Genomic DNA, 11,446 nt, shown 5'->3' with positions numbered 1-11,446 from the left:
ATTAAAAGCTTTATTTTAGAAAGTATGAATCTGTGGCAAACAGTGAAGATCTTTTAACCATCATATCCATTACAAGTTAACTCTTTAAAAGGAAAAAATTTTGCATGCCTGCAGTAAACACGATGGATAAAACCCAACAAGGCAGCAGACACGTGAACTGTGCAGGCATGTATAACAAGTATGCAGAGGCCATTTATTTGGTCCATAGTACAGCATAGTTGTATTTGAGTTTTACAAAACATCAAATATAAATAACCTGAAACTGTAACAATACACAAAAATTGGCTTCTTACACAGACATACCAGGCAGTACAAGCTGAAAACTTGAGTAAAGTAACATTGTTTTACATCAATATACATAGTGCCAGTTAATATTTAAAAACAAGTTTCAATGCATAGCACTTGATACTTTTTGAATCTGTTTAAGAGTATGAAAATGGTTAGATCTAGGCTAAAAATAATTCTTTTTCTAACCAAAAATAAAGGCATAATATTTATAACCAGGTATCAACTTTACTAAACCACAATATTTTAAGCTATTAAATGATACCTAAGGGTATTTACATTGAAAAGGCAACATGCATTCTGTTGTTTCATCTCATGACTGGTTACATAAATGCTTTGTTCAAAGGGTTTTAAAACTATATTCCTACTTTCCAAACAGCATACCGCAACGTGTCTAACAGTTCTAGCAAAATGAATGCTTTCAAATGCAGCAGAATCATCTTCAAGTCACTGGTGTCAACTTTTTACCTTTGGAACAAAGGACATAACAACCTGGATCTGCCCAGGTGACCTAATGCAGTAAGAGGGTTCTGTTAGAGGCATTGCTGTTCAATCTAATGCTATAACATCATCAAGCTCTTTTGTCTGTTCTGTGCGTGACCTCTTTGTACTGATATTCTCTTTCTCATCCAATTTCCTCTTTCGACTTCTCTCTTCTTCACTTATGTCATCAGCATTATTTGAAGGACCTTCTTCATCTGAATCAACTATGAGCACATCATCTTGCTCTTGTGCTTATTTCAGAAAAAGAAAAAATGAAAACATGGTTAAAAGTGTGGGAGTTACTAGTGGCTCATCACTATTTCATATAAATGAAAAGCTAATTCTTCTGATATACACCAGACTTAAGAACAACTATACCCTTAGGGGACCTTCACTTTATAATTTACATATTCCTGTACTGTTTTAATGTTTTCTGTAACAAGCACCTACTTCCTTTCCAATCAAAACAAAAACTTGTAACAAACATTATTGTAACTCAGAGAAATATTCCAGTTCCTTGTTTCTATTTCTCCAACAGAAAATGGGAGGGTATAATTCTTAATACTGGTAGTGGCAGTAGTAATTATAAACAACAACAACAAAACAAATAAATATAAATATATATGTATATATATATATATATATATAGCACTTACAATGTGCCAGGAACTGTTCTGAGCACTTTGCATATAACAACTCATTTAATCATCACAACAACCCTATAAAGAAGATAACATTATTATCCGTTTTCCAGAAAAGGAAACTGAGGTACAAAGAGGTTGACTTGCCCAAGGTCACACAACAGTTGAGGATGAGGTCAGGATACAAACCCAGAGTGGGGACTCTACAGCACATGCTTTTAACCTTACACCATAGTTGGTTTTGTGCCCCCACCCCCCCCAAAAAACAATCAAAAGCAGAGGACTGATCTTAGTGCTACAGCCTCCAAAACCTACCCACAGAGAATCAGTAAATGCATATTTCAAGTTATGATTTTTAAAAAACTACCATAGTCCCTTCTTCAATGGGTGATGGATTTTCAGAAGGGAAAAAGGTCATAAACCCATGGTCCACAAGTGGAGCAACCTCTCTAGATATTCTCCAAATCCATCTTTAAAACTCTAGAGAACATCAGAACCGAGAAACACATTCCAAAGAACACCAAAGACCCAGGGTCAAAGAAATGGAAACAAGTAAAAAATTGGTAACTTTTTGTTTCCCAACTTAAAGAAAGAAGAGGGGTGTGTGTGTGTTTGGGGGGGGAGAGGAGGGGTGTTAGTAAACACCCAAATCTAGCACAATAAGGCACCAAGCACCAGCACTGAAAATCCAAGGAAAAAGAGCCTCTGATGCATTTCCCCAAAGTCATACTGGTTCTGAGAAAACTGTGAAATGCTATTAATTCTATACTGACCAAACATCTGCAGTCAAAACAGATGTACTGATTTGTCACCCCTAAATACAGGGATACAAAATCGAAAACCACTACTAGTACTAAGAATGAATGGTCTCTATTCCCTAGTAAACTCACTGATATTTCCAGTTGTAAAAATCCACTAACAAAAAAATAACAAAGTGTTTCTATTTTCAGTAAGAACTTCTTCCAGCCTTAAGTGGCTTCATGGGTCATACATTTAAAACTCCATTAAAACAATCAATGCCAAACAAATACATACCTCTAATGGTCCTATGGATTTCTACTTTACGATCAACGTTCATATAATAATCATAGTTTGTTGTTAGGTTAGTCTTGCTTGTTGGGTAACTAACAACCTGCTGGCTGAGGCCATGACTCACCTGTGGACGTGGAAGGCTGAGCTCCATCGTCACTGCCATTGGTTATGCTTTTGGCAGCACCTTCAGCTTGTTTGGGCCCCACTTTTTCTGGGGCATCACCAACAACTTCAAATTCAACATCCTTTCCTAGGTCTTCACTGTAAGAGAACACACATGATAAAACTGGACCAGTGCTATGAATATTTACAAAACAAAGACACACCAGAGAGATACTGTTCCCTCAACTTCAAGTGTATGATATGTACAAACCCAATATTTGGATTCTGATTTTTCAAAGAGCTCAAATAAAAACAAGACTATACATAACAGATTTTTGTGATAATTTAAAATCTAACTCCAATGATAATACCACTGCACCTACAAATCAGGGAAAGATTTTTTTTTAACTTACAAAAAATTGGTATTAGAGAGGAGGAGGCACAGAAAGAGAAGCATTGATTTGTTGTTCCACATATTTATGCATTCATCGGTTGCTTCTTTATGTGCCCAGACCAGAGATCGAACCTACAACCTTAGTATATTGGGATGGCACTCTAACCAACGGAGCTACTTGGCCAGGGTCCAGGAAAAGGGTTAAGAAAAAAAGGTAAATACTTTTTTTCCTGCTAAAACAGAACGATGAGTCTAAAACTCTATGGCCCAATGTAACTCGGGCATTATTTCTGTAGCTACTTTGTGAAAGATTCTAGACACTCTACTCTGATCTTGACAAAAACAATTGGTATTTTAGGGTTAGGATATATGGATTCTGCATTTCCGCCCATTTTTACAGGCAGTACCCTGCCTTTGTAATGTGTTTCCAAAAACATGTATGAAAGCTTAATGCATGAAAGTCAAACAAAAGACTTTAATGTTATAAAGCAGGTTGTGTTCCAGAAAGCTAAAATATATGATTAAAAAAACCCTAATTGTGCCTGCCTCCTCTTTTAGACATCATGTGATATATTTCCATTTTATTGTGTATGTCCTTTCATGGTCTTTTCTTTCACAATTGAACTCAAGCACACCACTGACATCCAACTGGTATCTAACCAAGGCCAGAGATCATTCCTAGCATTGTCTTGGACTCAAATGTCTGACTTTGTGAAACTTATTTCCAAAACGCACATTCAGTTTTTCCTGTTATTTTATGCTTTTTATAAACCAAATATAGAAAATATAATGTTCTCCAAACCACGCAAACTATGTTTGCATGGAGATGGAGACACCAGCAAAACTGGACACAGCTGTTGGTTAGATGGTACCCAAAAGTCCTAAGTAAGGATGCAGTTTAGGAATATTGATGAGCATGTACAAAATTGCACCTTGTCCAACAAATAAAATAACCAAAGTAGAGGACCATCTATATTTTAACTGTGTCAAATACTCTATAATACAATTATTCTGAATGGCTTTTTTAAATATGTAAAATCAAATAAAAAGAAAAAAATCTATGACCCAGGAATCTATAGAGAATAATTTTTAATATTCTCTTGTTCTTCTTACAGTTCACAAATGAAGTGTGTCTTCCTTTCTTCTAAAAAATCTTTAGAAATAGAAAATTTTATTCTATTTCAATTATTAAAATAAACTCACCTCTGATTACAACTATTTGAATGCCTTGACTTCTACCCTCTTTCTGATCAGTCACCTTTGACAACAGTTATCTTTAAACATTTTTTGCCTATCCCTTTTATTTCTGAATACCCAAGTCTTTTTCTGTAAGTCAAACCTCAAGGAATTTTGTGGCCAACTTGAGCAAATATACTGTGCAGTTTCAAATGAACAGTAAGGTTTAAAGGTATTTTTTATCCATCCACTTTATCTTAAGTATATATATGCAAACAATTTCTTGTAGTTAAAATATTAATAATTCCTACCTATGAAGGATGTTGATCAATAAAGTGTAGTCCTGAAGGAAGTCATCTGCTTGAAGCCGGCTCCCATTTCTAATTCCAAATTCTGACAACTTCTTATGGTTATTAGCTACAAAATGTTAAAGAAATTCAGATACTTTAATTATATCTCTATGGAGCAGTCATGTCAGTTTTAAAAAGTTGAACCCCCTACTCTAAGCTGAATCGTGTCCCTCCAATTTATATGCTGAAGCCCTAACCTCAACCTCAGAATGTGACTGTATTTCGTTAGCACTTTTTAAAGTGATTAAAAGGAGGCTGTTAGGTTGGGCCCTGATCCAGTCTAACTGGTATCCTCTTGAGAAGCCAAGGAGAGAAACCTCGGGAGAAAACAAACCTGTAGACAAACCTTTAAGATCTCTAGCCCCAGAACTATGAGAAAATCAACTTCTGTTATTTAATTCACCCTATCTGCATATTTTGGGATGGCAGCCCCAGCAAAGTAATCCATTAAAATATCAGACACTTAGGAATTCATCCTTGAACAAGCAACTGCTAAAACTACTTCAAAGGCACCAAACTAAGAAATTCTGAGAATCTTTTCCCATTCAATCCAAATTAATCTGGAATTCTATGGAATCAAAGACAACCCCCCCCCACACACTTTTGAAAGAGCAAGAGAAAAAAACATCAGTTTGTTCTTCATCTTATTTATGCATTCATTGGTTGCTTTTTGTATATGCCCTGACCAGAGACTGAACCTAAAATCTGGTCATTATTGGGAAGATGCTCTAAACCAACTGAGCTACCCAGCCCAGGGCCCAAAAGATACTCGATGTTGCAAACAGGTTTTCCATGACAGAACTTTTTAGCAAACTTTACAATTCAGAACTATGAGAAACTTTTAAATAAAGTTTTCATTTTCAACATAATTTTCAACATCTCTCAATGAAGAGCTAGTGGTGGCCACCCCAACATAAGTATTCCAACCTAGTTCTATCTTCCACATGTCATTTCTACTTCATCTGAATACCCCCAGTATGCAGAATGTGCTTAGCACCCAGTTAGCAATCAATACGATTTTTCTGCATAAATTGTAAATACTCCAATGAAGAATGATACCTCCAACAGAACTCTTAGTGTCACCTATTCTAGAGCCTTTCTGCCTTAATTATGCTTCCTCGCCTCCAAGTTCAAATGCTTCACTCTCCTGACCTGTAAATGCACTCAAATCTCATCTACAAAACTGCTTCCTCTAGTAGAGGTGTCCAACCTTTTGGCATCTCTGGGCCACACTGGAAGAAGAAAAACTGTTTTGGGCCACACATTAAATACATTACAACATATAATCATTTAAAAAATCTCATGTTTTAAGTATATTTATGATTTTGTGTTGGGCCGCATTCACACCCATTATGGGCTGCATGTGGCCTGTGGTCTAGATATCCCTGCTAGAGGGAATTAGTGCATAATACTGTAATAACTACATGTAGTGTTGAGTGAGTACTAGACTTACAGGGTGATCACTCTGTGAACTGTATAATTCTCTAACCACTATGCTGTATACCTAAAACTAATGACATTGAATGTAAAGCTGTAATGAAAAAAAATTTTTTTTAAAGCCCTGGCTGGCATAGCTCAGTAGATTGAGCGCGGGTTGTAAACCAAAGCATTGCAGGTTGGATTCCCCGTTAGGGCACATGCCTGGGTTGCTAGGCCAGGTCCCCAATAGGCGCCATGTGAGAGGCAACCACACATTGATCATTGATGTGTGTGTGTGTGTGTGTCTCTCCCCCCTCCCTCCTTTCCCCTCTCTAAAAATAAATAAATGAAATCTTAAAAAATATATATAGGTTAAAAAAATTTTTTTAAACCCTCACTTAAGGATGCTTTTTCATTGCTTTTAGAGAAGGAAGAGAAAAACATCAACTGGTTGTCTCCTGTATGCTCCCGAAAGAAGGATCGAACCAGCAACCTACGGATGTGCCCTCACCCAGAATTCAACCTGTGAAATTCCCGATGCTTCAACCAACCAAGCCACACTAGCCAGAGCAAAACAAATTTTAATAATAATAAAGTCTTCAAAAAAGGAAAATAAAACCTTGTGTCTCCATCTTGCTCCCTATATACACTCTGTTTGCAACACTCAATCCACTTTATTGCGTATTTGTTCTGTAGAGGCACAGACTGCACAGAACCTGTTGACCTGTATCTACAATTCCTGACACATACCTTAGTATGTGTCAGGAATAAACTATATCTTAATCCTAGTTATCGTGTTTAAATTTATGTCTTTTCTTTTTTCAGTTTTTATTATTTCTTTTTCTTTCATTGCTTGAAAGGAAAATGCTTAGAAAGTATCTCTATCTAACTTTGAAATCCAGAAACTACTGACAGTTTCTAGTTCTTTTACAAACCTATTCTTATTTTAACTCTTTATTCTATCTGGAGTATCTTTAGAAAATAGTAATTCTTACCCATACTTCCAATCCCAAGACCATTCACACATTCTCCACTCACTACAAATTCCTCAGACCCAACATATTCAAAACAGTTACTGTGCATGCTATCCTGTTTAATGAACATCATCTATAAGGCCAGAGTCCTGGCAACAATCCTGTATAGGCCCAACAACGCTACTCTTCTTCACTTGAATTCACCAGAATTGCCCTTAATTCTGACCTTGCAAATGTCAAGGTTTATCATCTGCTTCTACCTTAATTTAAAATCCCCCACTCCCCTCATTTCTTTTCCTCCCTAACTGGCTCCTGCCTCCACTCTCACACCCTTAACTCACCTTCCGCAGATTTACTAGAAGGTGACCACATTTACTGCACCACTAAAACCTGATGGAAGGAAGATACTGAGGGCAGAAGATAAACACACATTACATGCAGCTACAGTAAGTCTCCAGTGCACCTCCAGTGAGCCAGCACTGCCACCCCAGAGCACACCACCTTGCAGTGATACAAAATAACTGGCCATCCCCAAAGCCTTTTACGTAGTTTTTAAGTCATGCCTTTGTAGAAGCTACTCATTCTGCCCAAATGCATACACTCCCTTCTCTGCCCAGAGGGTTACTTCTTCAAGAACTGGCCCAAGAGTCCTTTCTCCTATGATCTCCCCTTTTACCTTCCCCAGTGTCAATTCATACACTCTTTTCCCCTACTATTTCTTAAACTGCACTAAATCTACTAGCTGATAACCTCTCCTCTCCTTCCAGGCTATAAATTAATTCAAACCAGAGACTATTGTTGAATTATGAATACATATCCTTGAATTATGAGTACATATGACTATGCCTATAGCACAGGACTCTGTGTGTGATTTGAATAAGTGCCATCTCACCCTCAGCAACTGTATTTGGTGGAGAACAGCCACATTTAAGCTACTCAGATTCCTGGTCAGTTTCTATTTTTAAGGTCCTAGCATTAAAAGAGCTGACTAGAACTAAGAGGACAGTCATGAACAAAGTTTCTGTTTTTTGTAAAGACAGCTGGCTAGAACAGGGCCCAAATATTCAACTAGACTCTTAAAATAGACTACTACCCAGCCAAAACAAAGCCTCCAATTACTCATGACCTAATAGACCAAATAGTTCGACAAGGAGCTACAGCCAAGAAGACACTTAACCAGTAAAGAAATAGGTAAATAAGTCAATATGGGGGGGAAAAAGCCCCCCGATTTTACACTGGCAAGATTTGTCATATGAAGAAATTAACAAAAATGGTAACCCAAGAGATTCTAAGATGCCAAAGTGACAGAAGAGCTGTGAGAACTTCTGAGTCCAATCAGACTGACTCGTGCAGGATGAAGGAGGCACAACCAGAACCAATTCTCAACTAAGAAAGTTTAAACACAACCAAATGCATCGAACCTTGTATAACAAATGCAATGACAAAAGAGATGGCTTTCTTGAGAACTTCAAAAAAAAGTCTAAAATGCCAAAACTAGGCACTGATTTTCAGTACTACTTTCTGCTCCATAGTAGGACGGGCTATCAAGGCTTCCCCACTCCTGGACCAAACACCTAATAGCCTTAGATTACCTACTTTGATCTAATAGCCAGAACGATCTACTCACTACCAATTTAGCTCACAGGATCCATGATACAGGCAAGGCAGTTCCTTTGAAGTGGACAAGAACACTAAGGTCACTAAAAATGGTGGCTGTGCGCTGCGTTATTGAAAAATAGTTACTGAGACACACTGACAACACGAAGTTCCCCAAACCAGAACTGCTACAATTCCACCAAGGCGAAGGCAATGCTGTCCTGAAAGGGGCACCTTCTTGATCACATGTTGTGCCTTTCAGCTGTGATACTGAGTAACATATATAGCAAACGGACATACTAATGTGAACCCCTTCCTTTAGGCATCTCCACCCAAATAAAGGAAGTGAATAAATGCAACGCATCACACCTTCTGTCTCTCCCTCTTCTGAAGATATCAGGATTGTTCCTTTCCCATCTTCAATTTGGACATCTGGTGCAACCATAGCAAATTTTTCTTTCACAATCTACAGGAAAAAAGATTCAAAATATTAATGTACGTAATTAAAGACCATAAAAACAGACACTGTTTCCTTAAAAGGTCTTACTTTCCCCTTCCACCAGAGAAGGGCAAAGTTGCTCATAAGATACCTGACGACAAGTAGGAAAGCAGTGGGAATGCACACAGTTATCTCTCGCCCATGTTCCACCCTCATATTTGACCACCAATAAGATCAGAAACACTTCCTCCATAAGGGGGACTGAGAATTCCTTGATTGGCTCTTGGTACTTGTTCTTTGCTGCAGATCAGGTACAGAGCTGGACGTATTACATAATGCCTCACTCTGACAATCCTGTATTGGCAGATGTTTTACAGACACAAATGTTCTCATTAACCTGATTCTCAGATGGTCTTGCTCTTCCACTTCACTTTAAATTCCAAGATGAAGCAAAAATGGTAATATTCTGTCAAATCTACCTGCTCCTAAATAAAAGAAAATAGGGGAGCGCTCTAAAGTTCTCTTTATTCTACAAATAATGGAATTGCCTTTAAGCTCAAGAATGAATAGATGCCAACTATAATTATTTCCTAAGGAAGAAGGTAGGGCAAATGACCCTCCACTGGCTAGTATTCCAAATCCTGCTATTTCGTTACCCAAAACATAAGAGCTAATTAACCTGCTCTTTGTCCATTCCTGGGAGAAAGGCCATTCCCTCTTAGGAAACCTTTAGGACCATCAAGGTCTAGGAGGTATGTAAATATGTAACATGATGATGGATATAATCAGAACAATTGGAAATGATCCCCAAAGTGGGATGTGATACCCACTGGGACATTTTTGATATTTTCCCTAATAAAGGAACTAAACTAGCCAGTTTAGGAGGAACCTAAAAACCAGGCCACAGAACAGGACCACATCCTAACCCCCAGCAGCACTGCAGAGCGATATAGGTGAATGCAGGTATATAAATGCTGATCTTCTTAGGGAATAACTTAACACACCAATATCAGGACTATCACCAAACTGTTTAAGGATACCTCCTGTCTACCAAAAATACAGAATTTATACACCAACTGGGAAACAGAGTGTACAAAGAGTCTCTTGCCTGCCAAGATGCTGTACCACCTCTGTAATACTTATGGTGCATTTTCTACAAATACAGCTAATTCCTCTTCCTTTCTGAGATGTGAAACACATATTCTGGAACCACAGAGAAAAATGCCAGCAGGATCCTATATGGTCAAGGGACCAAAGCTATCAGAGCATCACAATTCAGTAGCCAGAGTCTTTCAAAGTAATTACGTGGCTTTTAGTTTGATATTGCAGTAACACAGTAAAAGGCAAAAGGAAACGAGGGGTTTGGTTTTGTTTTGTGTTTTTTAAGAAAAAGGAAAAAGAAGAAACTTGGGTGAGAGAACTAGCCTCTGCACTCACCTTATCTTGTAATGTGAGAACGGTTACTTTATGGACATTCAGTCGTACAGTCACCTCTGGCTTGCTGGCACATACATAACAATTAGGGTTGGGAGGATCCAGTGCACAAGGCACGAGGAGCTTCTTTCTTGGGTTTGGTTGTTTATTCAAAAAAATCTTTGGAGGAGGGAAAAACGTAAGCAGAAATCAGAAATTCAAGTCAATTTTATACATCATATAATTTGAAGTTGGATAAGGAAAATTATGACCACAAGAGCCTGATTTTCCAAACCTCTTTTCAAATTAGCTGCTACATGAACGGCTGAGCTTACCGAAAAGAAATCTCCTTGTACTGAAGACACTAGACTATCCTGCAAACTAATTTAGCAACACTAAGGACTTAGCCATACTCATCTCTGGTGTCATTAAATCAGCTTTTGGGCGCCTTCCTGGTAGTTGGTTCTTCATATCAATTTAAAACCAACTTCTCAACAAGACCAATACATTAATACCTCCAACTAATGATGTTTTCATAAATGTATGGAACCAATGTGCTTGCCTTTCTTTTCAAATTTTCTATAACTACAACATTAGTTTTTACACGATTAAGAGAAAAATAATGTACTTCTGGCACTGTATGTAGACACCTATTTACCATTTCCCTAATACCCAAACAAAAAATAGTACGAACCAAGGAAAAGTTTAAAAACTACACTTTAATTTAAAAAGGCCCAGACCTCCAGCCAAGATGAAGGCATAGATAGACACACTGTGCATCCTCACACAACCAAAAGAACAACAACAACAATTTAAAAACCAAAATCCACCAGAACCAACAGAAAACTGAACTGTAAAGAAGTCCGACAAAGAGTTGAAGACACACTCATCCAGACCGGTAGGAGGGGCAGAAACGGGTAGCCTGGCAGAGAAGACCCTCGGCAAGGCAGAGGCTGGTGGACCAGGGCGGGCAAGGTAGTGGCTGGTAGAGTGGGTGATCCCACATTCGTGCGCAGATAACCAGGAGAAACAACTGGGGGGCTAGACAGCCCGTGCAACTCAGGGCCCCAGTGCTGGGAAGTAAAGCCTCAAACCACTGACTGAAACACCTGTGGGGGTTGAGGAGGCAGCACGAGAAATTC

The 11,446-nt window shown here is 38.2% G+C and overlaps 1 protein-coding gene across 1 annotated transcript in view; it reads right to left on the bottom strand.

Annotated features, from left to right (window-relative positions):
• The window catches only part of UBA2 (ubiquitin like modifier activating enzyme 2), a 43,392-nt gene continuing 31,946 nt past the window's right edge, over positions 1–11,446 (bottom strand). Inside the window, exons 13-17 of the mRNA XM_045846797.1 lie at positions 10,329–10,484; positions 8,822–8,918; positions 4,425–4,530; positions 2,566–2,702; positions 1–1,019 (exon numbers count right to left, since the gene is read on the bottom strand). Coding sequence (XP_045702753.1) covers positions 835–1,019; positions 2,566–2,702; positions 4,425–4,530; positions 8,822–8,918; positions 10,329–10,484 — 681 coding nt within the window. The 3' untranslated portion in view covers positions 1–834. The remainder of the gene's footprint in view (positions 1,020–2,565; positions 2,703–4,424; positions 4,531–8,821; positions 8,919–10,328; positions 10,485–11,446) is intronic.

The sequence above is a fragment of the Phyllostomus hastatus genome, unplaced genomic scaffold, assembly GCF_019186645.2.
Source record: "Phyllostomus hastatus isolate PE091 unplaced genomic scaffold, TTU_PhHast_1.1 phas_contig_5, whole genome shotgun sequence".
Classification (NCBI taxonomy): Eukaryota; Metazoa; Chordata; class Mammalia; order Chiroptera; family Phyllostomidae; genus Phyllostomus; species Phyllostomus hastatus.
This window is presented reverse-complemented; position numbering and strand designations above follow the sequence as displayed.